General features: G+C 37.0%; 4 protein-coding genes and 1 long non-coding RNA gene across 6 annotated transcripts; 3 read left to right on the top strand and 2 right to left on the bottom strand.

The window, feature by feature from the left end:
• Positions 1 to 5,079: 5,079 nt before the first annotated feature.
• LOC131457894 (claudin-15-like) lies at positions 5,080 to 10,171 on the top strand. 2 transcript variants are annotated; one of them, XM_058626405.1, is made up of 5 exons: positions 5,080 to 5,296; positions 8,401 to 8,565; positions 9,663 to 9,744; positions 9,886 to 9,996; positions 10,072 to 10,171. In XM_058626405.1, exons 1-5 carry the CDS (start codon positions 5,080 to 5,082, stop codon positions 10,169 to 10,171), a joined length of 675 nt encoding a protein of 224 aa, XP_058482388.1. The 2 variants fall into 2 exon arrangements, with proteins under 2 accessions (XP_058482388.1, XP_058482389.1); XM_058626406.1 differs by lacking the exon at positions 5,080 to 5,296 and adding an exon at positions 7,373 to 7,589.
• A 448-nt stretch (positions 10,172 to 10,619) lies between these two features.
• On the bottom strand, positions 10,620 to 15,438 carry sat2b (spermidine/spermine N1-acetyltransferase family member 2b). Its single transcript, XM_058627845.1, has 6 exons — positions 15,433 to 15,438; positions 14,367 to 14,418; positions 13,773 to 13,856; positions 13,223 to 13,324; positions 13,074 to 13,114; positions 10,620 to 12,177 (listed from the first exon to the last, which is right to left on the bottom strand). The coding sequence occupies exons 1-6, from the start codon at positions 15,436 to 15,438 to the stop codon at positions 11,998 to 12,000; spliced, it is 465 nt and encodes a 154-aa protein (XP_058483828.1). The 3' UTR covers positions 10,620 to 11,997.
• On the top strand, positions 15,186 to 21,652 carry taf6 (TAF6 RNA polymerase II, TATA box binding protein (TBP)-associated factor). The gene is made up of 15 exons (XM_058626403.1): positions 15,186 to 15,404; positions 16,521 to 16,678; positions 16,799 to 16,885; positions 17,010 to 17,163; positions 17,255 to 17,311; positions 17,399 to 17,518; positions 17,635 to 17,756; positions 17,927 to 18,004; positions 18,085 to 18,186; positions 18,279 to 18,461; positions 19,133 to 19,207; positions 19,293 to 19,418; positions 19,549 to 19,722; positions 20,286 to 20,474; positions 21,045 to 21,652. Exons 2-15 carry the CDS (start codon positions 16,523 to 16,525, stop codon positions 21,366 to 21,368), a joined length of 1,947 nt encoding a protein of 648 aa, XP_058482386.1. The 5' UTR covers positions 15,186 to 15,404; positions 16,521 to 16,522; the 3' UTR covers positions 21,369 to 21,652.
• On the bottom strand, positions 16,512 to 19,286 carry LOC131457893 (uncharacterized). Its single transcript, XR_009240030.1, has 3 exons — positions 19,121 to 19,286; positions 17,226 to 17,331; positions 16,512 to 16,653 (listed from the first exon to the last, which is right to left on the bottom strand). It is a non-coding gene; the product is annotated as an uncharacterized LOC131457893 (long non-coding RNA).
• A 2,166-nt stretch (positions 21,653 to 23,818) lies between the features above and the next one.
• mrps31 (mitochondrial ribosomal protein S31) lies at positions 23,819 to 27,856 on the top strand. The gene is made up of 7 exons (XM_058627712.1): positions 23,819 to 23,986; positions 25,075 to 25,569; positions 25,689 to 25,841; positions 25,945 to 26,076; positions 26,161 to 26,234; positions 27,094 to 27,234; positions 27,329 to 27,856. Exons 1-7 carry the CDS (start codon positions 23,892 to 23,894, stop codon positions 27,562 to 27,564), a joined length of 1,326 nt encoding a protein of 441 aa, XP_058483695.1. The 5' UTR covers positions 23,819 to 23,891; the 3' UTR covers positions 27,565 to 27,856.
• Positions 27,857 to 27,956: the final 100 nt, after the last annotated feature.

Raw genomic sequence — 27,956 nt, 5'->3', positions numbered from 1 at the left:
GACCGGCACACTGAATGCGGCCCCCATGGTCGGGGTCAATTTAGAGTTTACAATTGACCCAATCACTGGGGAGCAGTTGGGGCTTAGCAGCTTGCCCTAACCTTCTGGTTACAAGCCAATTACCTTTTCCACTATAGGCTATGGCCTGTCCACTCGGGTTCTCTAATGCTATAAGCAAAACCAAGACAAATCAGACAACACATGTTTTTAAATATACTAAATGAAACATATGAGAGGCTCCACTTTTTGATGCTTTATTAGACATAAACAACAGTAGTATACTATAGATGTAGCTTTATTATGTTAACAGTTAATTAATGTGAAGCACAATTGTGCATTAAAAGTGAATATTCCATATGTTTTCCACTTTAAAGTTTCTGCCAAACGATGAATCTTTGAGCTGTTTAATTAACTCAAGTTTAGTCAGGATAAACAAATACAACTTAACACTATACAATGACCTGATTCGGATGGTTATCTTCCTCAACATCATAATTAAACCCATATAAAAGTAATAAATTAATAAAAGAAAATCACAATACATTTGAGATCTAAACATTAACTTTCTCCGAGGGAAGACCTGTCTGTTCAATGACAGGTGATCTGATAACTGTCGGTGGAACTTGGGCCAGCAGCAGCAACGACAGAACAAAGTGTCAACACAACTGTATCTTTAAACAGTCATCCATCATCACATTCCTGTCATCTGTCATGAACCAAACAAAAGGGGTTTTGCCCAGTTCAGGCAGGGGATCAAAAGTTAAAGTTAACAGCGTGAACGTTTACAATTCACTCCAAGGCAAATGAAAAAAATCACCCATTAGCTGCAGCAAACACTCTCCTTTTCCACAATTATATTTTTTGAAGACTTGTGCTTCTCAACCTCAGTTTCCCTCATCATTCCTGAGTTGAATGTCACTGGGAATATCTTTAGAGGAACATGTAGAAATAATCAATTTAAACCTACAGAGAGAGACCAACTGACAGACAATGGTGCGTGTTTGACTAAGAACATATCTTTTAAGTTGAGCAAGACAGAGTGACAGAGATCGTTGGCATCTACCTTACCATCATATTGATTAATAAGACCGAGTATTTAAGCAGTTACCTCATCGAAACTCTGTCTCATGCTCTGTTCAGTGTTGTACAAACATCACATTATTTAAACAGCTTTTACTAAATAGCATATTACTAAACCCGCACATGAATCATGATCTTAATTTAGCTCAGTGCACAACTGCACAACGTTTGTTCTATTACATTACACTTTACATTATTAAAGTTGCCTTAAAGACAAGCTAAAGGCTGATTCATTTGATTTCCTGACCGCAGACATTGTTGCTGCTGTTCAAATCACAGTCATTTCTTCTCAAGAAAGTAACTTTCCGAGCATTTGTTGGGAGAGAAAAAAATGTCCACTCTTTCTTCCTCATACACACAGAAACTATAAGAGAATTGTCAGCAGTGCAAACTCAGGTGACGATGACACGTTTATCAGTCATGGCAAATTACAGTTATTCTAGAAAGTGTGGCTCAATTTCACAAAACTCTAAACACAAACAGAAACTAGTTTGTCAAAAGTCAATGGAATACAGAACTCAAGACTGTGTTCTCTCTTTTGTCCATCCATTTCTACCACTTTATCTTCCACATAAGGTCGCGGCGGGCTGGAGCCAATCCCAGTTGACATAGGGTGAAGGCAGGGTACACCCTGGACAGATCCATAGTCCACTACAGAGCCAACTTACAGAGACAAACAGCCTCACACTCAATTTAGTGTGTTCAGTACTCCCAATCTGTTTTTGGACTGTGGAAGGAAGCTGGAGTACCCGGAGAATAACCAATGCAACCTCCTTATTTATAGAGCACATTTAAAAACACAGTTGGCCAAAGTGCTGCACAGTAACATTAAAATAACATAAAACACAAGTAAAGATAGTAAAAAAAGTAAATAAATAAGTTAAAAAAAAGCGAGCTTTAAAAACAGAAAGTGAAGGGCCCTGTCCAATATTAAATGGCAACTCATTCCAGAGTTTGAGAGTCAAGGCTGTGAAAGACCGCAGACCACCAGTTTTTAAGGAATTAAAACAAGTTTTATGATTTTTCAGCTTCTTAAATGTGAATATTTTCTGGTTTCTTTGCTGCATACGACAAAGAAATCATTAAAACTGAATCATTTTTTGTTTTATGGACAAAACAAGATATTTGAGGTCATCGTCCATTCCAGGTTTGAGAAATATTTTCTGACATATCATGGACCAACCGATTACTCGATTAATCGAGAAAATAATCCACAGATTAACCCCTAAACCCTAGTATAATTTTTTTTAGCACATTGAGAGCTCTAAAATAAATTTTTGGGCTCCCAGATTGGTAAAAAAACAACCTCAAAACTATGTGTGTGTGTGTGTGTTCATATCTATACAACCAATACACAACTTTGGGGGGAAAAAATTACGTCATAACTTTAACTCTTGTTTTTGCTCTTGTATTCGGTGTCGTTCTAGAGTTAAATGAATGTTAGGAGAAATACTTCACAGATTTGCTTTAGCTTTGTATTACTAGAATAGGGGTAGTATTTTTTGAAGACTTGTGCTTCTCAACCTCAGTTTCCCTCATCATTCCTGAGTTGAATGTCACTGGGAAGCACAATTTTTCAAAAATACTACCTCTGTTCTAGTAATACAAAGCTTAATGCAAATTGGTGACGTATTCCTTTAAGCACGTGGCCAAAATTCACAATTATTCAAGATAATAAATAACTGCAATTTTAACACTTGAAAATGTAATAACTTGTGTTTAATGTCCAAAAATGTTCAGAATTAGAGGTAAATGTAAAAACATATATACAGTATTTCATTAAACATTTTAAAGTGTAATATGTAGCAAAACTTCCCCCTATGTAACCACTATGAGAAACACTGGTGCAGTCAGTGCATGGATATGAAAAGTTAAGAAAAGAAATGTTTAGTTAACAAAGGTTAAGGCTTTTTTGATTCTCATTGCTGAAGTGATAGGCACGTGTTTGTTCTTCCTCTTGAGTTTGCACAGGTGCTGCATGCATGACTGGGACCGATTGGTAACAGGGTGTTGCATTTTGAATGTCAGTATTTGTAGGTGAGCAACTGATAAAGTTTGGGGTTCAGCGATTTGCAAAACTGTATAAGTATATTTCAAGGAGAGTAATGAAGTAGTGCTTTTGGTTTTGCAGTTTTGTAATAATTGGAGTATTAGGGCCAAACTATAAGAAAGAAAAATTGAATCTGTCGCGAATAAACTCAAAATATTACAAGAATAAACTCGTAATATTACAAGAATAAACTCGACTTAAAAAAGTCGTAACATTGCAAGAATGAAATAATTATTAATCCAGGAACGATGATCAGCTGCAACCTGCAACAAGATGAGAAACGCGAAGCATTTTGTGAACCATCTCATAATATTACGACTTTATTTGTTTTTATTTTAGGGCATATAAAATAAGGGGAAAACTGGTAACCAAATGGCATTGTTGGTCCGTTGCTTTGCTTTGCTTTGCTTTGCTTTGCATGTGGCATAAGTTCAGAAATGCTGAACATTCCGAGCATCAGCTTGAGCATCAGCCGATCAAATCACGTTAACATTTACTGCTCTAACACTTCCTAGCCCGAATGGGAGAAGGTCCAATTACTAATGTTTTTTGTTTTTTTTTCTTAAATATGCACTTAACCAATTTAAGTGAACTCTACCTTTAAGCAGGGAGGTCAACGGGGACGCAATTGAAAAAAAGGGCAGGGAAATAAAATATTAACAGACAAAAGACTGAGTTAAAGTCTGAGTGTCTGGTCAATATTGTAAGTATATGACAGTACTTTGAACTGTATGTCTGATTACAAGCAAATTCACATTTGATAAGATAAAGACTGTAAATTATGCTTTTGAAATTTCTCCTTAAATGAAAAACTGCTTAACTTAAACATTTTTTTTAACGTTTTTTAAAAATTAAGTCCCATTGGGAATGTTCACGCAGTGCAAAAAATGTAAACACTGAACATAAAAGCTGTGCTGGAAACAATAAACAACATACATTCCCTCTTAAATCTTGCACACTTTGCACACATCTACATGTTACTTTATCCATAAAGACAAATCATTTAAGTATAAGCGTGCCTTTGGCCAGTTTCTTTTTGTTGAAAGCACTGTAATAAGTCAACACAATTATTTCAATAGAATGAACAGTGTTAAATGGATTTGCTCCAACACATTAAAAAAAACATATTTGCAGAGATCAAGAATTTCAATGCATCTTTTGTCCTGTCGCAGACTCGTTAATGCTTAACCAGCGCTAAAATAAACACTTTCTGCCTTCAATAAATCACCCACCAACCCCTTTTTTTCACCCAGCTTTCAGTGATTGCTCTGCCCTCTATTCAGCATTGCCCGATAAGTGTTTGCTTGTCGAACCTGAAGTCACCTCCCTGAAATCACAAGCTACCAACTCGTTAAAAAAGAATATGCTGACAAAGAGGACAAGATAAGAAATCCCCAAGAAGATGCACACCGAGCGTCACTTTCACTCATTCACCAATTTAGCAAACTATTTTGTCCTGCATGTAGTGACAATACATTTTGCAATCACAGTGATCCAGTGAAGCATCCTAAAACACTGCTACAAAAAATAGAAAAAACACATTAATTGTCTCCTGCAGTAGCTTCAATAGTGTGTCAGAGCCAGCGGAGCCAGCAGTGACTTCAGCCCTGAATCTGAATCTGTGATAACTGTTTTACAACAGATTATCTCCACTGACAATCAAAAGAGAGGAAAAAAAAAAAGAAAACCTCCTTGTATGCTCACATTTCTATGGTAACATGCCTGACACATGAAATGCCATCAATTTTGGGCGGGAATAGCAGACTAGTAATGTAGCTACAGCCGACAAATCAATGCTCAAATTAGTCCAGGTTTGCATGCATGAGGAAAAAAAAAATCCTGAGTCAGTCCTCACACTCCCCAAAATGTATATCAGCCACAGAGGCTGCAAACAGGGCACAGAGGCAATACCTATTTAGTATTGATAGTTATAGAAGACTATTCTCAAGATGAAGTGGGTCATTGAGGTTACAGCACTTTTTCTTGGTTTTGCAAGCTGGGTTCTGGTTTTTGTAGCACTGGAAGATCAGTACTGGAAAGAATCCACCACGGATGGCAGCGTAATCACAACCTCCACACTCTATGAAAACCTGTGGATGTCTTGTGCCAGTGATTCAACGGGGATCTATAATTGCTGGGACTTTCAATCACTTTTAGCTCTTCCAGGTAAGTGGAAATAAATGGAGTCTTAATTATCTAATGGCCTATTAATGGTGATGTCATAGTCAGGCATTACAAGATCTTTTTGAGTAGGTTTTCCAGTTTTTTTATCTGATGATTCAGCTGTATGTTATAGCTGAGTTTGCATTTTATAATCTGTAATGTCACACTAGTGAGACAGCTTTATGTTCTTTCACTGAATGCGGCACACTAAATTATTGCATAGCCCCGGCAGATAATCCTTTCTTTACTAAATAAAAAATAATTCATTAAATTAAAGATAAATATGAAATGTATCCGCATATAATTTCCAAGGCTGGTGCTCTAATCTCCAAGTAATTTTTATGTTCAAAACTGTACAACAGCTCTTTAAAATGTGTAACATTTAGTTTTGTTCATTCTGTGGAAGAATAATTTGTAAGACGCAGACTAAGACTATGGTCACAATAAAGAACCCCATAAACCAGTATAATTACAGGGCAATGAGATAATCGCTTGATTTCATGAGGTGTTTCCTTTCCCTTTGTGTCATTGAACTTTATTCAATACATGTTGGATGTCCATTTAAGCTTATTGAATGTTAAATGTTTAACCCAAGTGATTGAGGCGAAACGCTGCATTTTTATAGTTGATCATTTAAGAAGACTTTCCTGAATTTACATTTAAATATGCCTATAAGGTGCCTTGTCTAATCAAATATCCACTCATTTGCATCAAATTTGCAATTTCCTGTTGTCCACTACTAATGGTGAAAAAGAGTTTGAGCATTAAACTGATATATATATATATATATACCTCTACATGTTACGTTAGAGGTTAAAACCAATTCTGGGACTCAGTATAGATCCGATACTAGTCAAAATCTCTGGATCGGATATCAGACAGACAAAAATGTAAAATCCGATACAATTAGAGCTGCAACTAACGATTATTTTCATAATCGATTAATCTGTTGATTATTTTCTCAATTAATCGATTAATCATTTGGTCCATAAAATATCAGAAAACAAGAATTATGATGTTCTCGTTTTGCCCACAAACCAAAATGATTCACTTTTAATGATTTCTTTGTTATCCAGAGCAAAGAAATGAAGAAAATATTCACATTTAAGAAGCTTAAACAATCAGAAATCTTGTTTTAATCATGAAAAAAACTTTGAACCGATTATCGATTATCAAAATAGTTGTCGATTAATTTAGTAATCGATTAATCAATTAATTGTTTCAGCTCGAGATACAATACAAAAATCCTATATATCACATGCTTCACTATGCACAGACTGTAAAAATGTAAATAAAAAATCGGTATCTGAATCTGTATCGATGACTGTGTCGGACTAATATCGGTATCGGTACATACTCAAGTTTGTGATATCAGTATCTGTATCTGACACAAAAGTGGTCCCATCCCTAGTTAAAACCACATGGACTAGAGTTAAGTTTTAAGGCAAATGTTTCTTTTTGTCTGTGTGACCAAAAGGCCAAAGTGGTGCTTTATCTCCATGGCAACAAAAGTGCGAGAATGACCAACTCTATATTTGTTAACAAATGAAAGAAAAAGGTGTTGGGGCTCATATGTCAGATAAGCAGACCGGTCATCTGTGGGTCAGTACGTATAGATGCACTATCACCCTCAGATTCAGGGTGAAGGAGCCAGAACGTGACTTGGAGCCCATCAATTACGCTCTGATATCATTGACATCGTGTTCAAAGGTAAATGACAAAGATGACAAATGGCTTGAGGTCGATGAACATTCGTAAGTAGGTTTGAAGGTTGGACTTCACCTCTCACTGTTGTCCCTCAGGTTAGGCAAACATTTGGAGCCTTTGAAAATGTTTCAAAAGAGTTGAGAATAATAGGGGAAAATCATAAGTGGGCTTTTGGACATTAATCATTGATTAGTTGTTTTCTATACTATCTTAGCACTGGGGTTACAAGGAAACTGGTCTGGCACACTGAAGCTGTGGGGCCAACAAAACCACACGTTTGTGCAGGTAGATAGCTCGGAGAGTTAACATTTATATAACATTTTTCTTTTTCTGGATAAGTCGGCGTGGTTTGGACAGAAGAAGTAAGGAAATATGAATCCGATAGTGGAAGCTTTTGCCTTCTTCCTGTGCTTTCTGGCCTGGATAATGGTTGGGATTGCCCTTCCTAATCGATACTGGAGGGTTTCTTCAGTGGACGGTAATGTTATCACAACGTCCACCATCTATGAAAACCTTTGGATGTCCTGTGCAACGGACTCTACGGGAGTTCACAACTGCCGGGATTTTCCATCTCTGCTGGCACTTGATGGTATGTGGCCAACATATGAAGAATCGCTGAGAGATTTTCAGACCTCACAAAGGTCAAGGAAAAACTCTTTCTTAAGGCAGTGGCATTGTCATGGGATTTGTTTTGTTTTTTTGCCGTACAAATAGGCACTTCTTACTAGCCTCATGTATTTCGGAGGAGCACACTGATCAAGTGCTGTTCTATCGTCTTTTCCACATCGACTCAGTTTAAACCTTACCCTAGATTTGCCCTCAGGAGCCTTTACTGTACTTGTTATGATCTGTATAGTAATATACCATAGGACATGACCAGATAAAAGAGGGTAATTAGGCACAGCCTCAGTGAAAGCCGACAAATACAGACTCGTAAAATAGTAAATGTCTAATTTGTCTTTGAAGAACTAATGTTGATAAAACTTGGTTCAGGGTCTGTTGACTACCGTCAAAGGAGCTACTTGTTCAAGTGTCAGGATTTAGGTTTAAGATTTTCTCTAATGGCTTTGTTGTGCATGAAACACTTTATTGTCACTGTACACAATCCACAATCTCTTTAGTTAGCACTCAAATGCTTTGTCCTCATCTACAAACAGGAAGAACTTTTTTAAAGTTCCAACAAACATCATTTTGTGTTTTTAAGAGGGGAAGCTGAAAGAGCTCAAACGTTAGTCAGGATTCAAACTGCTTCTTCTCCGCTTAAGGCAATCGACACTCCATTTCACTGAAACTGACTTACATTGCCGTCTTCGTCAGGTGTTGTTTTCTAAGTGTTATACGTGTGTACGTGACTTGAATCATGGTACATTGTCGTGTTTGTTTTCTATGTTTGCTCACAGGCTTCATTCAGGCCGCCCGAGCTCTGATGATCTCAGCCATTGTGTTCGGGACATTTGGGCTCTTGGCAACACTCGTAGGGATGCAGTGCTCGAAAATAGGAGGAGAGAACTACGTCCTGAAGGGGAGGATCGCTGCAATCGGAGGAGTGTTCTTCTTACTGCAAGGTACAGAATGTACAGATGGAAATGTGGCCAAAACTAAGTTTAAGTTTGAAAACTTGTCCCGTTGCCAAAGCCGAGCTGTGCAGTTCAAAAGTATTATGTCACGTTGCGTTAAACCACACCTTTGCAGAGAACACCTGGGGAGGTAAACATGTTGGATATTCAAACTGTTTGCAGTTGACAAGCTATCAGAAAATGGACCACCGGTTCAAAAAGGTTATCCTTACTCTAACAAACCTGCTGATAGACAATAGTGCACCTCCAAAGGTCTGTGGATTGAAAGAAAAGGTCACACTATGTAAAATAAAGACATCTCTGTCTCAGCAACATAAATACAAGTGTGAAAATCTGCTGTATTTGACTGCTCTCATCAAGATCTTTGTAGACGACAGGGTTTAATGGTCTTTTTTTCTATTCCTTTGTTTTGTTTTTCAAATGTTTTCAATCATTTTATAGCATTTTTTTTCTTTTCCATATGCACTAATTGGGTTTGTACACCATTATGTCATTGTATTCTAAACCATTTAGGGCTGCAAGGATTATTAAATTAATAATCAATTACTAAATTGACTATTATGATAATTGGTTATACGGTTTGGATTTTTCAGCTTCATAAATATGAACATTTCCTGGATTCTTTGCTCCTTTTGACAAAGAAATCATTAAAACTGAAGAATTTTATGGACCAAAAAAAAATTATAATCGTTAAATGCAGCCCTAATACAATTACAGCTGAAGCTTTCTATTCTATCTTTTCTCTCTGGATCCACAATATGTTACACCCTAACACAATACATCTATAATAATTATTAACATTATCTTGACTCTTTATTGTAATTTAATCTGAGGCAGTTTACATTTAATTGCTGTATGTTTCTTTTATTTGTTAGTTTAAACAAACAGGTTGATTCATGCAGTCATTATAGGAGGGGCCTAAAATGAACCCTGTCTTCATTCATCACAGTCAACTCTTAAACACTTAAATTGTTTTGGCCTTATCAATAGCCCTACATGCTTCAGTTTACTTAAAGAATATTAGCTTTTGAACTGACACTGTGTGCCACAAATCCTAAGTAAACACTTTCTTTTGTGTTTTGTAGGGCTTTGCACCATGATTGCTGTGTCCTGGTATGCAGCCAATATCACGCAACAGTTCTTTGACCAGTTTTATCCAGGGACGAAGTGAGTCAACACAATCTGCTCCAATGTCATATTGATTTTAAATGACGTAGAACAAACAGAGCACCAGCTGATGCTTTTGGTATTAGTTTGTTTGTTTTTAAAAAGGAGAATCTAAATGACAACACTGTGTGAATGTCACAGGTATGAGATTGGAGAGGGCCTGTACATCGGCTGGTCCTCAGCCACACTTGCCATTTGCGGAGGTTCGTGTCTGCTGTGTGCTTGTAAAATGGAATCATCTGAGGAAAAAATGTGAGTACCGGTGTTAATCCACTCTTGAGTATCGGTGTATATTCTAAACAAAAACATGTTGTTTTTTTGTTGTAGACAATATCCATACCAACCAGGCTCCAGAGGATACATGCTGTCAACTGTGGCAACATCTCACACTGCGCCAAGCAACTATGGAAGGAATGCTTATGTCTAGAGCTGCAATTAACACTTATTTTCATGATCACTTAATCTGTCATTTATTTTTCTTGATTTAGTTTTGTCCATAAACTGAACTTTTTCCGTTTTGATGGAAACATATACATTTAAAAACCGTGTTTTAATTATTAAAAAAAAAACAAATCAATTGTCAAAATAGTGAGAGATTAATTCAGTAACTAGGCATTACACCAGGCGGCTATTAAAAGCATCAACTCTTCTGACTGGATGAAGATTTTATAATTTAACACACTGCAATAATCTTGACTGGATATTGGGACTGATTGGATTCCTCAGATCTAAATATCCTTTCTACTTTATATGTTATTTGTTTTTATGTTATATAAAGTGTGGAAATTGCTCCATTATTCCATACACATGTACAGTGAGCTCTCCTTTCATACTCATCTATGTGATAACTATTAACTGTGTTCAAGTTTCAAGAGTGTTGTAACTGTTTGTTTAATCCATGTACCCTGCTTGAAATTTCTGCCCAAGAAAAATACTCGCTTGTAATTCAAATGTAATGTCACTGGGGTTTTCATATGGCTGACTTTGTGAGTCTTTTTTTTTTTACACAAATAAATGTCATTTTCACAAACAGTTTGCACTACAGATTAGAAAGGGATGACTAGAGATGTTTAAATAAAGGAGTTTTGGGTTACAAAGGTTGTTGCATGTCATCCTTTCCTTTAACTTAATTTACCATCAGGGAATTTAACGTGAAGTTTAAGACCATTTACATTTCCCAGTATTCCCTCTCTCACACATTCTAAACGTTGATATTAATTAATTTAACTAATTTTTAATTAACATTTAAGTAAATCCAGCTTTCCCTTGTCTACACTACCGTATATTGCTCATCACAGACGAATCACAGTCTAGATCATGCTGAATCAAAATGTGTATCATAAAAAAAAGTTCAATGTGCCACCTGCTGGAAAGAAATGGTAACACATCTGGGATTTAACTGCATGTGAGAAGCTTGTCAAAGTCAACGTTTTCCTTTTAAACATTTACGAACACAGCCATACAAGAGGCAAAACATGCTGGCAAATAATGTCACATCTTGTGTTCCATTTTTGAAAATGTATTAAATTAGAGTATTTCTAATCAAATTAAAAACATACTGCGTAAGTATGATTGGTTTTGGATGTTAAGGACGTTTTTAATTACAACAAATCACTAGTGAATTTATTTGTGACATTTCCTACATAGGAAGGACCAAAAACAACCATACAATGAAAACCCTGCTGGATCAAGTGGATTTTTTGATTGAGAACAAAGGTTCCAGAGAATCCCTTGTTTATTTCACTAAGATTTGTATGATAATATATAGTCCAATTAGAAAGTAATCTAAAGCTTTTTTTATTTGAAATTTATATAGGTCTATACAGTATATCATGATATATTAATGGATGAAAATGGACACTTAACATTGATCACCCAGTGGAGCTAAATTACTAACAGACCATGTTTTACAAATAACCAATAATTCACAAACAGAGAACGTTGCTCTTTGCAAATATAAAACACCATTCACAAACTAAAGCACTCATTTCTTTCATATATAGTTAATAATAGTTTCAAGCACTTGCAGGAAATGTTTTTTGAAATGTTGTTTGTCTCACACGTAAGCTTTATCTTTGAAAAACAAAAATGCATTTGTTTATGAATGGTAGTTTATATTTGCAAAGTCCACCAGGTCACTTTGTGAATAACTGGACATTTTGTTAAACATTATATTCTTGGTTTTGGCAGTGAATCAGCTCCATGACCCCAGTGACCGGCAGTATGCCACCGAAACCCATTCAAGAAAAAAGACTAATCTTTAGGTGCATCATTTGCCAAGTTATCAAGGCTTTGTCCATCAAATCGTATTAAGTGCCAGCCTTCAGCGGCTGTGAGGTCCTGAGCTCCTTTAGCAGCATAGAAATCTCGAGAAGGAGTATTCCAGTTCAACACAGACAACTGCAAGCGTGCACACTGCATCTTTTTCGCCACCTGAGCAAACAAAACAGGCCTTGAGTTAATCATGCACCACTACCTCTCCATCACACTGGGCAGCTGGTCTTTGCACAACAATCCAATGAAAATAAATTGTAAATGTAAATTTCATCCCTTTTACGCACTGCAGCATCGCAATAACTGGCTACTTATTTTAACAGAAAACATCACGTGACCCTTATCCCGGCTTCTCTCCACCTGTGCAATTTAGAATTGATTTGCTGATCACAATTAAAGCTTGTGAGCTCCGTAGCAGAAATGTTGACCCATAAGAGCCATCTTTGCGGCCATGGAAAGGAAAAACAGCTTTGCTTCCTTTTGACTTGTCTGACTGTTTTTCTTGTTTATTTTGACAAGTGGTGATTTGATTTTTGTCATTCTGTTGTCTTGTCCCCGAGTATCCTGTTATTGTTTTTTGATTTGTAGGGGTGGGTCAAAATACAGATTTAGTGATATATCATCGTCCTACCTTGTGCAATACGATAATCCATATGCCAAGGCATTAAGGGGCTCTAAAGTAAAAAGTCCCTGTCAGTTTCACTCGGCAGGGACTTCATATCACTACTCAGAGATCCCCCATCCACGTTCTTTATGACTTTATGCACTTTTTTATCTATGTTGTGAATAAATAAGGAAATCCTGAACTTTTCACTTTTCACAGGCGTTTTGTTTTCTTCAATTAGACAGATATCGTGATGTATCTCTATACGATTATCTTGCAATAAATTGATTATCACAAAATCATTGTATCGTGAGGTACACAGTGATTCCCACCCCTATTGCTTTGTGTGTAAATGTGCTTATGTAAACCTGACCGTTTAAAAGTGCTACTTAAATAAAATTATAATATATTATTCCTTATTAGGCTTAAATTGTTAATAAAACATCCTTACCTCAGCAACTTTGCTCAGCATACTTTTGCCTATGCCACGTCCTGTAGAGAACACGGAAAAATCACATGTTTGGGACACATAAGGAAAAGATTACAAAAGAAAACAAAATGTATAGATATTGTTTAAGTTTTCTTGAGAAGACTTTTTACCTCGGAATTCTGGCATCACATACAGATCCTCCAAATGTAATGCCCGCCCCCTCCAGGTACTGTAAGTGTAAAAGTAAAGTCCATATCCGACAACTGTGAATCCTACATGGAGAGAAGACAAACATTGCGATTGCGATATGAGAAGAAATAGTAATTTATACATAATTATCCTCAGTTTCAATTCAACAATAATAATAATTTTTTTAGTAATTTGACACACATTTTGGCTTTAAGAAAATATTGCATCTCCATTTCTGCATTTCCATTAATTGCTGAGCTGTATGTACAAGTCTGGAAAACCTTTTAAACTAATATTACTTTCTATCAATCAAAAAAAAGCAACAATTATGATTTAATTCCCACAAAAAACAACTGTTCACAATGATTTGGTGGTTAAAGGCATTCCATTTTAAGTGTAAGACTGCTGCTATATTTTTATGAACAGATAAAAGCAGTCTTACACTTCCATTTTAAGTGTAAGACTGCTGCTATATTTTTATGAACAGATGAAGAGGACTTCAACAAAAAGGCTTTGACATTCACATTTTACCTTCTTTGGATTTATGCTCCTCAGGTACTTCTGCCACGAGGCACCCAAACAGTGGATTCTCACAGAAACCACTGCTCTCCAGTTCTGAAATAAAACAGATGTAAATGATACCTACATCTTTCCATTAGACGCTACATTAGTATACACCAGCACCCAAAATTATGAATACTTGAGATACTTAGTGAAAATAATATGTATAGCAGTATTCTAGCAACAAGTTGAACAGGAATGATTAATGTACAGGCTTTTGTTGATTTGTCCCTCCAGCTGTTTCACAGAAGTTAATATGTTATTGCATTTACTGCCTCATAAGAACAGTGCGTCCTGCATCAAACTGAATTCTTGCTCTACTCCTCACTTACAGACACATTTCTGAACATGTACAAATAAAAAACATTATTTGCAGAAGACATATTGACTGGTTTCAATGTCCCACAGCCCAAATATGTGCATTTACACATGTTCATAGAACATTAATATTACAAACTACAATGTTAGGACACATTAATCTCAGAGTGTCTGCTGTTTGTTAATGGTCTGCACTGGAACAATGTGCATTAGTGTCAGTGATACAGCAGTTTAGTGTAACAGTACCTTCATGCGATATTTTCACTTGGTCCGGCATTTTTTCAAAAACTGCTAACTCCTGAGGGGGGGGGGGGACGAAAATATATACATATAAATTATAGCAAAGGACATAAAAAAATGTTCTCTGCTTCACTGTGAAGCAGAGAAGATTGAGAAACACGTTTACACCCAGAGTAAAAGCATTGTCATATATAGTTGTAGCAACCCTGTATTTTATATGTAACCATTTCATACAGTGTTTCCAGAAAAATACATTAATTTACATCAAAGTCAAATTTTAAAAGTAGCTGGAAGGGTATGTATTATTCACTATTTTGAAGAGGATTTCTTTTGTTTTGGGTGGAACTGGGTATTTATGGAATTTGGGAGTTCAAATGGTTCATAATGTTATTCCTATAAGATTGAGTAGGGTATAAATCATTTGTTAGAGTGGAAATGAATTCCATTTATAGAAAGTGTGGGTAGATGAGGTGGGGATTGAGAGTAGGCCAACAAAGATGTTTTTTTATTTTTTGGCAACAAAAGGAATGTGTTTGGTATGGCACCAGTAACAGATTCAAATTCTTTGAGGTCACACTCAAAAGCAGACAATATACATCCCCCTTTGTATCTAATAAGTCAATTACACTACACATATTCTTATCCATCCACGTCCTGTGAAATATAGATTTTCTTTTGTTTAGTATATATCTGATTTCCATAGCTTTGCGTTTGGCGTGAAGTTATGATTGTAAAATAATTCCCAGAAAAAGCGAAACCTGTTGTACTCGAAGATGGTTCCTCGAGCGACGGAGAGAACTGAATTGTTATCTCGCGATATTTCAACCGGAACGCGATTCAAAATGGCGACGCAATACAAGCGGTAATTCACGTACGGTCCCAGCTGCTGTGCATGAATTAGTTACTTATATCGCCCAAGAAATGGATATACGTAGAGAACCATCAGCCGTACGGAATAATTATTTTTGCAAATCTTATCACTGAGTGTTTTTATTCGTGTAAGTTCCCGCTTGAACTCAAAAAGGAGAGGACAACTTCGCACAGGTAAAAATGTCAACGGCAGCTAAGTTACTAGCATGCTAGCTAACACACTGCAAATTTGTATCACTCTAAGTTAATATTGAAGAAATATGCTGGTGTCGTGAGGTTTAAAATCTACTTTTAAAATACTTTTTGCAACAAACTTGATGCGTTTTAATGCTTAGTGCCTTTAATGTTGACTCTGTGGCTTCAGTTCTGTCAGAACGGTTAACCCGCTTACTGTTCAACTTGTTTGTTTACACACACGAAGTGTGCAGAGAAATCCTTATTTCTCTCAAATGTTCACGTTTTACAACACTGAATATGTCGATAATTAGTGTAGCATACATTGATTCATTTGATGTGCAGATGTTAAACTTTAAAGCAAGCTCCCAAGTGTTTTCACTGATACATTTATAGAAATCACAGCCTCCACCCATTGCTAAAATGATCGTGTTGGCTTTCACATTGCCACACAATTGCAGGATTGTGGACGAGAGTGAATAGATATTATTGATTTGAATGCAGTAATAATATAATAATTATAACTGCCTTTTAACTGCCTTTCCCTGGCGTGTTTTTACCGCTGCATGAAGATGATTATTGTGGGGTTGTTTTTTTACTTCTCTCAGTTATGTCCATTCATGCATGAACATTAATTAATTAAAATGCTTGCTCTAGATACATGTTTTTATCTGTCTCGTATGTTAAAGCTGTTAAATATAATAATGATCGACAATATTACATTTTACTTTCAGTCAAAATATATCTATAGAAGTAGACCATAGCTTTAAAAATAGAAGGTGAACCACCAAATTGCTATTGTTGGTTATATATTTAATAGTTGTCTTTTTTGTCTTTAAAATGTCAAGTTATTTTGTCTCTGGAAGGTTTCCTTGTACAGGTGTGACAACAAAGAGCAACACATCATTTGCAGCTCTATACATAAACATATTAGGTCTATCAAAATATGTCAATTAGGTGAGATTGCAACTTTGTTTAGATTCATTGAATTTAATACCATTTACAGTAACGATTCAAATTTAGTTTAACTAAAATGTTTCCTAAAAACTAGGGCTGCAGTGCAAGAATTCAGCAAGAGAAGTGATATTCACAGACCTGTGTGGACTTTTTTTTCAGCCATGGCAGAGGAGCGGCGGCAGAAGCAATGTTCGGTCGTCGTGCCCACGGAGTCCATGAAGGCCATAGCAGAGTCTGTTGGAGTGGGTCAGTTACAGGAGGAGAGCTGTGTAGCATTGAGTGAAGAGGTCAGCTACAGAATAAAAGAAATTGCACAGGTAAATCATACATTATTCTAGGCAAACATTTTGTTAATTGCTCTATAATTGCTTAGTAACCTCATTACTGAATGTTTCATTGGATCTTGAATTGTTGTGGTCTTCTCATCTTTTTCATAGGATGCTCTCAAATTTATGCATCATGGGAAGAGACGTAAACTAACCACCAGTGACATAGATAATGCTCTCAAGCTAAAAAATGTTGAGGTAAGAGGGTTTGTGTCATGAACTTGCTTTTAACCCCTTATTTATTTAATGACATTTGACAGGAAGTATTTTGCTCTGGTATCTTTCTAATTCCCGCACTTGAACTAATTTCCTGTTATTACAGCCGCTGTTTGGGTTCCAGTCGCAAGAGTTTATTCCTTTTCGCTTTGCAAGCGGGGGTGGAAGAGAGCTTCACTTTTATGAGGAAAGGGAAGTCGATCTTAGTGACATTATAAACACACCACTTCCCAGAGTTCCATTAGATGTGTCTCTAAAAGGTATTCACATATGTTGTTATTTGCTAAGATAATATAATGTCTCCATTGGACTGCATGCTTACACTTGTCACACTTGTCTGTTAATCCATAGCCCACTGGTTAAGCATTGAGGGGGTGGAGCCTTCTATTCCAGAAAATCCACCACCAGGTAAGCCCTGCATACATTTTCTGAAAAACACCCAACAAAATATTTATGGGACAAACTTAGCATTGAGTTTAATTTTCCACCTTTCAGCAACAAAAGAGCAGCAAAAGGTTGAATCTACAGAGCCTCTTAAAGTTGTCAAACCTGGCCAAGAGGACGAAGCTACAATTCAGGGCAAGAGTCAGGGGGCGACAGCCGCAGATGGCAAAGGTTGGTAACATGTCTAATTTTAAAATTATTCTTTTGTTTTCTTCTCATGCTCCTGCTTTGCTTCCACCTTCCCTTACTAATGCGTTGCCACAATGTGTTTCTCCTTTGTGTTTCAGGAAAGGAGAAGGGTCTAATAAGGTTGAAGCCACGCAGCACTCATGAACTGTCTGTGGAACAGCAGCTCTACTACAAGGAGATCACAGAAGCATGTGTCGGCTCATGTGAAGCTAAGAGAGCTGTGAGTTCAGTCTGTCTATCTTTATGTGTTTTATTTTATTCATGTTTTGTGTCTCTTGATTAGATAGTTAAGTAGTGCTGACTCTTCAGAGTTTAAGGGAACATTTTCTATGAAAAAACAAAGATGTCATTTTCTTTTTATTGATGCATTTTCTCTCTTGTTTCACTCAGGAAGCTCTGCAGAGTATTGCTACAGATCCTGGACTGTATCAGATGCTTCCAAGATTCAGCACATTTATTTCTGAAGGGGTGAGGATCTGAGTTGTAATGCTTTTAAACACCCACATAAAATATCTGGTCCATGTACTGACCCTATGTTCTCCCTGAAGGTTCGTGTGAATGTGGTACAGAACAACTTGGCACTGCTGATTTATCTAATGAGGATGGTCAAAGCTCTAATGGACAATCCCACCCTTTATTTGGAGAAATATGTGAGTGAAGAAAATAAACACAATGTTGTGTCTGGAGGGTGTAATCTCAAGTACTTTTATTTTCTTATGTATTTTTTCTTGTGTATTTGTAGCTGCATGAGCTCATCCCAGCTGTGGTGACATGCATTGTGAGTAAGCAGCTCTGTTTGCGACCGGATGTTGACAACCACTGGGCTTTACGAGACTTCGCTGCTCGCCTCATGGCCCAAAGTTGTAAAACATTCAGTACTACAACCAACAACATCCAGTCCCGTATTACCAAGACTTTGACTAAGGTGGGTATTTGAGTTGTGCAAAAACTTGATACGTCCATAGTTATTTGGAATGTGGATGATGTGATATTGAGCTTTTTAAAACTTTCCTGGTCCCAAATATGCTTTAATATAACTAGTAAAACGGCACCGGTTATCAAAACATTGTCAAAGGTGGCACTGCACACATTTGTACTCTCAGTAAGTCACCTGCCAAGTTTGAAGCATGTCAAGCAACCCATTTGACAGATACCTCTTTTGTATTTTTTATCCAAAAAGAGTTGACACTGCACACACTTGTGTGTTCTTTTAACAAAGAACATTCAAACGTGTAATTTAACTACCATGGTTGCCATGGTAGACCGCATACAGATCAAAGGAAGGTAAGGACGGCATCTGTCTCCCATGTGAGAAAGGGTGGACGTGGCTAATATAGCCATGTACTGTATCTGTCACATTTTATCCGACATGTCTTGCTTTTCTCGTCCTAACACTGGCACGGTATACACACTTGGCACGTAACATTCTAAGCATACTAAGTCACGTGCCAAGTATGAAGCCCGTCACATGAACTGTTACAGTTATTTCATTAACAGACAGACTGACGTTTCTTAAATTGAATAGGAAGATACTCTACTCTATATACTATTTTGAAAATACCTCACATACTTAAGCAGACTGACCTGTTTCCTCAGAGTTGGTTGGATGAGAAAACCCAGTGGACGACACGTTATGGCTGCATCGCGGGACTTGCAGAATTGGGACCTGATGTGAGTGTGATTCCCTCGCTTTGATCCTTTTAATTTCTTTTATATGTGGGCAATAACTCCCTGTTTTGTTTTTTTCTCCATATAGGTGATTAAGACTTTGATCCTTCCTCGGCTTACTATAGAGGGCGCTCGCATTAAAGCAGTGATGGAAGGACCGGTCGTCTCCAACATTGATAAGATAGGAGCCGATCATGTTCAAAGCCTCTTACTGGTAATAAATAAAGCTCTATAATTATGATGCAGTTTAAACTTTCACATTTCACAAAACAACTTTTTTAGTTGTTTTTTTTTTTTTCTTACCTTTTATATCATGAATACAAAATATTTTTTTCTTTTCAAAGAAACACTGTGCAAGTGTCATTGCCAAGATTCGACCCCAGCCTGACAATGTGGAGCAGTATCGGACGGACTACGGTTACCTTGGACCTATGCTTTGTTCCCATGTAATGAAAGCAAGGACCCAAGCAGCACTGCAAGCCCAACAAGTCAACAGAACCACATTAACAATCACTCAGGTACATTTACTACGGGATCAGAGAAAAACATTAAATGATTAAAGTGAATAATTAAATTACTGAATAATTAAACTCGCGTGAAAAGAATGAGAACACATTAGTTTGGCTGAAAGAGAAAAAGTAAAACAGCTTGCAGCTTTATATTATCCTTACATGTAAAGGTCCAGTGTGTACAATTTGTGACATGTAAACTATGGAGGCCTTCGCATACCAAAAAGGATGTTGTTCTTCATTTCGGTAGTTAGCTGTTGCTTCAAAATTGCTTCAACACTATGTCTAGAACTCTGCAGTACTTAATTTAAGGCTGTGAAAATCGTACATATTTTATTTTAACTCTACTATATGCTTAAATAAACATAATGGTTAGTATATTCAGTTTCTGCCTGTACATTTTCTTAAATGCGGCAGACGGGACCTTTAAATCATAAATATGGAATTTAATCTTTTGAAAAAACATTGTGTATTATTTACGTATCACACTTAAAAGTAAACATGAAGCCATTCATGTGACATTCACAGTTAAACTAGCAGGTTCAATAATTGATACATGTTTTTCCTTGCAGCCTCGTCCCACTCTCTCCGTCTCACAAAGTGGGCTCAGTGGGTCGGGGCCTCGCACTCCCAGCATCATTAAGGTTCCAAGCTCCCTCACTCTGATGTCCCCTCGACCAGGGACCCCATCACAACCATCTCCTCCGGCAACTAAGTACATCGTCATGGCAACCAGTGCAGGAGCCGCCTCAACTCAACAGGTGCTTGTTTTACTTAAATTGAAATGTTGCTCCATGTATGTGTTTCTCCTATCATTCAGCCTTGGGATCCACATTTTCCTAAATCATTATTCATTACTCAAGTTTTGTAAATCAGTATTTTCAGTTTTATCTAAGGCATATGTGAAATTTCACCTAAACCGTGCCGAGGCGATTACGCGATTATTTATCGATTACTAAATTAATCGTGAATTGTGAGTTAATCGGTTGGAAGCTTTTTTTGTAAAAAGATTTGTTATTTTTCTGCTTATTAAATGTGAATGTATTTTTAATGTCTTTGCTCCATATAACAAAGTTATTAAAAGTGAATAATTTTGGTTTGGGGACAAAACAAGACACTGATCAACATTTTGTTTTACGTTTTTCTGACATTTTATGGACCAAACGATTACTCATTTAATCGTGAAAATAATCGACAGATTCATCAATGATGGAAATAATCATTAGCTGCAACTCTAATATCAACATTATTGTCCATTCCTCACATCTCACTTGTTGCTGCAACCTACATTTGAGTGTGGATTTACATCTCTGTCTGTGTCATCCCTCCAGGTAATCACCCTCAGCTCTTCCCAGTCGGCATCATCAGTAACTAGCACGGTTCCCAGCGCCTCTTCCAACTTACAGCCTTTGGTAAAACTGGAGTCTGGCAGTGGCCCTGGACTAACCCTAACCCAGTCTGGCAGTGGCCCTGGACTGACCGCGTCACGACCTCTGCAGAAATACATAGTAGTATCACTGCCCTCATCTGCCTCATCCTCTTTGGAGCCTAAGAGCTCCGTGCTCCCAACCTCAATTTCCTCCACCCAGCTCGATACAGGTATGAAGATGGAACGGTCCGAGTCTCCTGGAGCAAGTACACAGTCGCCACACTGAGACTGGTGTATGTAGTGGAGATTTTTTTTATCATGTTGGTGCAGATGAACATTCAATGATCATTGTTTGGGCTGAACTTTTTAAAGGGTTAAACTCTGGAGTGGTATGAAGCAAGAGTTTCTGAACTTTTGACTGATGAAGAACAAATGTGACCAGATTTTTGTAAATATGTTCGTGCCCAATGAGAACTGAAGTCTGTCTGTGAGATCTGTAATGTTTCAGCTTATATTCTAATTGATTTCATGTTCTTTTTTTACTCTAAAATAAATCAGATTTTGTATTAATCCCTTTTTCTGATGGATTTTTTAAGCTTCCTATCATAATTTTTAATAAATAATTTTCAAAGTATAGAATATAACTTTTGTACTTTTTAATAACATTTAAATGCAGCTGTTGTTTCAGTGTTTTCTAAACAAACGTCTCTGAAATGATTTCTACAAAAATCATTTTTTTTAAATATCAAAATAATAAAGAAATATAATAGAAACTGATTTTAATGTAGCAGGAACATTACTGTACCTCTGATGCCACCCTCAGGACAAGCTGAATTCCTTTTTTTTGGCTCTGAAATAATAGTGACTAATTGTACTATGATTATATTGAAGAATTTCACTTTTTATTATCCCCACTTCATTATATTCTCGTCAGGTCATTTTGGTTCCTTTTACAAACCAAAATTAATGTTTAAAGCTGCAGTGTGTAGCTTTGTTGACAGTGTTATTGTATTACTGTTGCCTCCGTTTGTCGTGACATAAAACAAATCTCTTTCTGTGTGCCGTGTGGTAATGTCACCAGGCAGCACGAGAAACCGAGTCGTGTGTGAACTCCTTTGGCAATGGTGCGAATGAAACATTTTTTGTAATGAAAAATGCACTGCAGCTTTAATTAGTTATCTAATTAAAGGGTTATCTTGGCATTATTAATCAAGGATTACATAATAACCTTTGCAAAGATTGCCTTTACTCATCTTTTGCATATGAAACCTGTTTATAACACCACATTACTAGTGCTGATGGGTAGTTTTTTTTAATTGAGGTAGGAAGACACAAATGATCTCTTTATCTATGTTTACTGGCAAGGAATGAACAACACACAATAGCTTTCTCTGAGCGCAGACGTTGGTGTAGCTCAGTCTACAATAGCAACATCTTCTAATCCCTCCATTACAATTACCAATGAATCTACTGTATGTTTATAATAAATTATATGAGCAAAAAGACATGACCAAAGGTCATGAACTTTCCTCACAATGAAGACAAGATTTGTTTACAGATACGTGTGAGACGGGAGATGTGTGTAGCCATTAAATAAAATTAAATTAGATATTGAACTGTATGTTACTCTTAATCTAAGAGCTTTACAGATTTGTGAACGTGTGAGTGTGTCCATGTTGTGTATTATTATTTTTATACTATTTATGGACTATTTATGTAACAATATAAGTTGTTGTTAGCTTTATCAATACTGAAACATAATTTATTTCTAATTACCAATAATAACCGTTGAGTCTTACTTGGAATGTGGACTACAACAGGGCACATACAGTGAGTTATCCTTAATTTAAGAGTTGCATATGTTTGTGAATGTGTTTTTGTTTCTGTGTTTCTGTGATGTGTGAAGTTCCATGGTCAATTGTGTAATTTACACTCCGCACCGTAAGGGGGCGGTATTATGCAATACAGCTAGATGACAAGAAGACCAGTCAGCGTGAGAACTACGAACGTTGTCTGAAAAGTGTTGAGTGTAGTTTTGATATTCCCCCGTTTCTACGTTGAACATGGCGTTTAAAATACGTGCTGCAACTAAAGAAGACTGTAAAGAAATATTCCGAATGATAACGGTGAGTATATACGTGTCTTTAATGTGTATGTTCAAATTTTTATTGTGAAAGTGGACAATTTTATGTTTATGTGCACGTTTTCATTGTGTTCATGGAGTGTGTAATGGCAGAGAACATGAAATTGGACCTAATGATTAACGTTTTGCTTATTATAGCCAAAATCTTTCATCCACAAGGCACAATGTATAAAGACCCCACCCTTATTTATGACATCCAACTCTGTATAAAGTCCCTACAATTAATGAATGAAATCAAAACGTGCCAAGAGATTACCTTAAGTCTTTTTGTTTTTTTGTTTATATTTTTTATGTTTTTTTGTACCTACACTTGAGGAGGGAACGCCCCTTTGAAAATGTCATTGTATTATAAGTATTTCCCAAGTGAAGACTTTTTAACATAGTCTGCTGCAGAGTTGTTTATAATTTTTGTTAATCCGAAAGTGTTCAAATGCCTTACAGTGTTGTAAATGAGAAGTTCAAATAATGAAAGATTATTTGTAAGGTAACGCATCACATTTGTTTTCGATGATAGAATAATCAGTGTCACAGAATGATTGGCATAGTTAGCAAAAGGGACCACGGAACTAATGTTGTAACACTCGTGTTTACAGGGGCGACTTTACACTGCAGCAACGGGAACTAGCGTCAGGAGCGTGGAAGGACATTTCATTTCCAGAAGCAAACATGTACAGATCTTTATTTCGGATTGTTCACACAGCACGAAGTCCTTCAGTCATTCTTTATGAGTCAGTTAAATGTGACAAAGCTGCAGTTTTCAGGTGAGTAAAGACTACATGTGTCAAAACGTAAACCGAGACCAGTGACCTTATCACTCGTACTTTATAATACAGATAAACAGTAACCATTTATTTACCAAAATAATAACAATCAACTGTGGATTATTTTTTTAAATTGTGTTATGTAAAACAAAACAAAAAAAATCACACCAGTCGATATTAGACAACGTTCACTCACAGGCGCCACTTTATTAGGTACGTCTGTACAACTACAATTTAGACTAGTCACAATGAAATTATGACTTATTACTGATAATTCTGGAGAGTCAAACTTGGCGATAAATGTTAAGAAAGTGCTGATCTGCTAGGATTTTCATGCACTGACATCTCTGTATTGTCTTATAGAGTTCACAAAGACGGTGTAAGCATTGCAGTTTCCATTATCATGGATAAAATAATAACTTTACCCTGACTGAGTTTGTCTTGGTTTATTGAGGATGGTCAGAAAATTTGAAACTCTGCAATGATCGGCAGTTGTTTGGGCTGTACATTTTGCTCTTGGTGCCACATGGACCCTCACACTCACTCATCTTTTACTGCTTTATCCTCCACATGAGGGCCACTGGTGCCAATCTCAGCTACCTACGATCAATCTAGAGTGTCTAATTTGCCCAATCCTAAAATCTGCATGTCTTTGGACTGTGGTAGGAAACCAGAGAACCCGGAGAAATGTGCAAACTCCATGCAGAAAGGCCATTGTTGGAACAGGCTCTTGAACCTGAGCCCTGCCAACCACTACACCAACTGTGTGGCCTCACCATTTGGACCATTTTTATGAAATTTACAGCTCTGCAAGTTCATGTGTGTTGCTGTTGTCTTTGCTGTGGATGAGTAAGCTCCAGACGTAGCTGTGAACCAATATGTGATGTTAACATTAAAAGAGGACAATGTCAATCAAATGCACACACTGTACAATATGTATGTTTTCTGTTGATGTTGCATTTTATGACAAAGTCTTGCCCACTTTTTATTTTCCTATGCTAAATATATAAATAATAATATTCACAGTTGAGTGTGATTCTGTGATTCAAACCTCTATGTTTATTAAATGTTCTTTACTCTTATTATAGGTTTGCAAATGGAGGTGTCGGCAAATTGCTCAGCACAAGTTCAGTCCAGCTGTGTGAAAAGAAAGACGATGTTGTTCCCTCTGGTCTCGGTGAGAAAACAAATGCAGACGTAAAATCTGAACTGACAGAAAGTCCTGATTTGGCAGTGCAGAAGGTTGTAGATGAAGGAGTAGTTTTCACAGTGGCTGAACAAAAGCAGGACCCAGTTGAGTTAAAGACAGAGGATGGAAGTACCACACTGCATCAGACAGACGTTGAACCTGAACAGAATATGGCAAAGCCACAAAAAGACAAAACAGATGCACCAAAAAGTGGGAAGGAGAGTCTCCTTGACCTTCTTGGTGCCATGAAGGTAGAAGTTACCAACAAGAGGAAGGTCAAAACTTTGCAAGCACAGCAAATTTATGAGTCGTCGACCAAATCCAAGCCAGCTGATATGGAGAGTACCACCAGTATGTTTCAGAAGGCTGCAGAGCAGAACGTTTCGTCACAGAGGTAAGGGGAGCACTTGTAGTTTGTGCTTGTTAAATGATAGTCATGTAATTGTTTTGGTGTCAGAAGTGCGAGTCTTTCTTCATCCACTAACTCCATCCTCTCCACACTGGGTTTTTCAGCGCTGCGCTGGATCCTGAACTGGTTTCAGCTGCGTCTGCTGCTGCGGCCACTCTGCTGAACAGCACTCAGGCCGAGTCTGAGCTGCTGAAGCAGCTGAGGCAGCATGAGGCCATTACTGAGGCGCAGAAGAAAGGGGACATAAACAGCCTGGGGTATGTGTCCTGAAGACCACTGTAAAAAACTGTTTCAAGAATTAATATTTTGATATCTCCTGGTAAACTCGAAATCCTAATTGATCAACAATGTATTTTTTAGAGTAATTATCGCTGACATGAAAGTAGGAAAGAACACCAAGCGCCAGAACGCTCAGCCGGCCAATCAGATCCAATTTGATGAAGACGGGAGAGGATACAAGGACAGAGCTGAGACAGAGGTTGCTCCTAGAAGGTAATAAATATCTACATCGCTTTATTACATGGGCAGTTTTTCACATCAACTATGTATTTAATATATTTATTACTCTTTTTTAAGGAACTTGTTCAAAGGGAAAAGACTTAATATCTTCTCTCCAGTCACGGATGATGATGGAGTTGATTCTGCAGTTGGTAATTATAGATTTATTCATTTATATTAAATGTTTTCTCACAGTGGGTTCGTTATGTAGTTATTTCGCTAGCTTGTTGTTTCATTGTAACGTTTGTTTTCAGCTCTGAATTGATTCAGGCTTTCTCATATTGAGTGAATATGGAGCAGTTTGTCAGTGGATAAACATTCTTGATGTGTTTTGGTTTTGTGGACTCGGGCTGCAACTAACGATTATTTTTCTAATCAACTAATCTGTCGATTATTTTCTCAATTAATCTAGTACTTCATTTATCCATAAAGTCAGAAAGTCTTAAAAAATGTTAGTCGGTGTTTACCAAACCTGGAAATTGTAATTTTCTCAAATGCCTTTTTTTTGTCCACAAACCAAAAAGATCCAGTTTTAATGATTAATTTGTCATATGGAACAAAGAAAGCAAAAAATATTCACATTTGAGAAGCTGAAAAATCTGAAAACTTCAAGCCGATTTATCGATTAACAAAATAGTTGACAATTAATTTAATAATTGATTATCAAATAATCGCTGCAGCCCCGATCTTGAACCTACCACCATGTTTGATAGCTTAGCTTATAAGGGCCCCCTTTTTGCCGACTGATGAAACAGTTGTTGACAGTATTTTGGAAAATGGCTTCAGTATGTGTGTTGAATATACTCATCACAAGAGATTTTAAAATCTACAACACTCTTGGATAATTTAAACATCTTCTTTGGAATCTTTGGGCAGTTAAAAGGTGTGTGAAAACTAAACAACAGAAACTGTTTCTTTTTAAACGGCAAATGGATCATTTCAGTCAGTCACATTTGCAAATTCCTTCGGTTTTAACTTAATTAGCCAATAATGTTTGTATCTTGTTTTCAGCTCGACCGACTTTATGGGACATGGACTTTGCAAACCAGTTATCAATGTCAGTCAACCAAACCCCCCGCAACGGGCTTGAGGAAATGATCCAGTGGACCAAAGAGGGGAAAATGTGGCAGTATCCAATCAACAATGAAGTTGGTGAGTAAAGAATGCTGCACTTGTGTTCAGTATGTAGAGATGCAAAAAATAACATTTGGCTCACACTGACAGTGTCCTCTTGTTCTAATGTCAGGACTGGAGGAGGAAGCCAGTGTCCATTTTCATGAGCACGTCTTCTTAGACGAACATCTGAAGGAGGGCTTCCCTCGTCAGGGACCAGTGCTTCACTTCATGGAACTTGTGGTAGCCGGTCTGTCCAAAAACCCTTACCTTACTGTCCAACAGAAGAAGGAACATATTTCCTGGTTCAGAGACTACTTCCACCAAAAAGAGGACGTCCTTAAGGAAGCTGATGTTTTCCTCAACTAAACTCGGGACGATTAACCAAAATTTCCAACATAGATGCGAGAGATGTGATTTTCTTTTCTCATACAGTTTCAACAAATTCTAGTAGAAATCATAACATGAAGATGGTGGAACCGTGTTAGACTGAACATTTTATAGTATCTACTGTTTCTAAAATGTTAGATAGAACATTGACCTTTTGAAACACTTCAGCGCTGTCTTGTCTTATGATGGAGAGAAATTATGCAGAGAGTCACATGTTTCTGATACAAGTGCTTACATAAATTATGGAAGAAATACAAAGCAGCTATGAACAGTTGTGACTCCTCGCTTATTTAAGTGGCCTTCAAAACGCCCATTATTTGTTCACAGTGTATTTTCTGTAGTCTAGTGCTAATGCAGGGAGTTTACCTGGC

This window comes from Solea solea, chromosome 4, assembly GCF_958295425.1.
Source record: "Solea solea chromosome 4, fSolSol10.1, whole genome shotgun sequence".
Lineage (NCBI taxonomy): Eukaryota > Metazoa > Chordata > Actinopteri > Pleuronectiformes > Soleidae > Solea > Solea solea.
The sequence above is the reverse complement of the archived record's forward strand: the minus strand, read 5'-3'. Positions and strand labels throughout refer to the sequence as shown.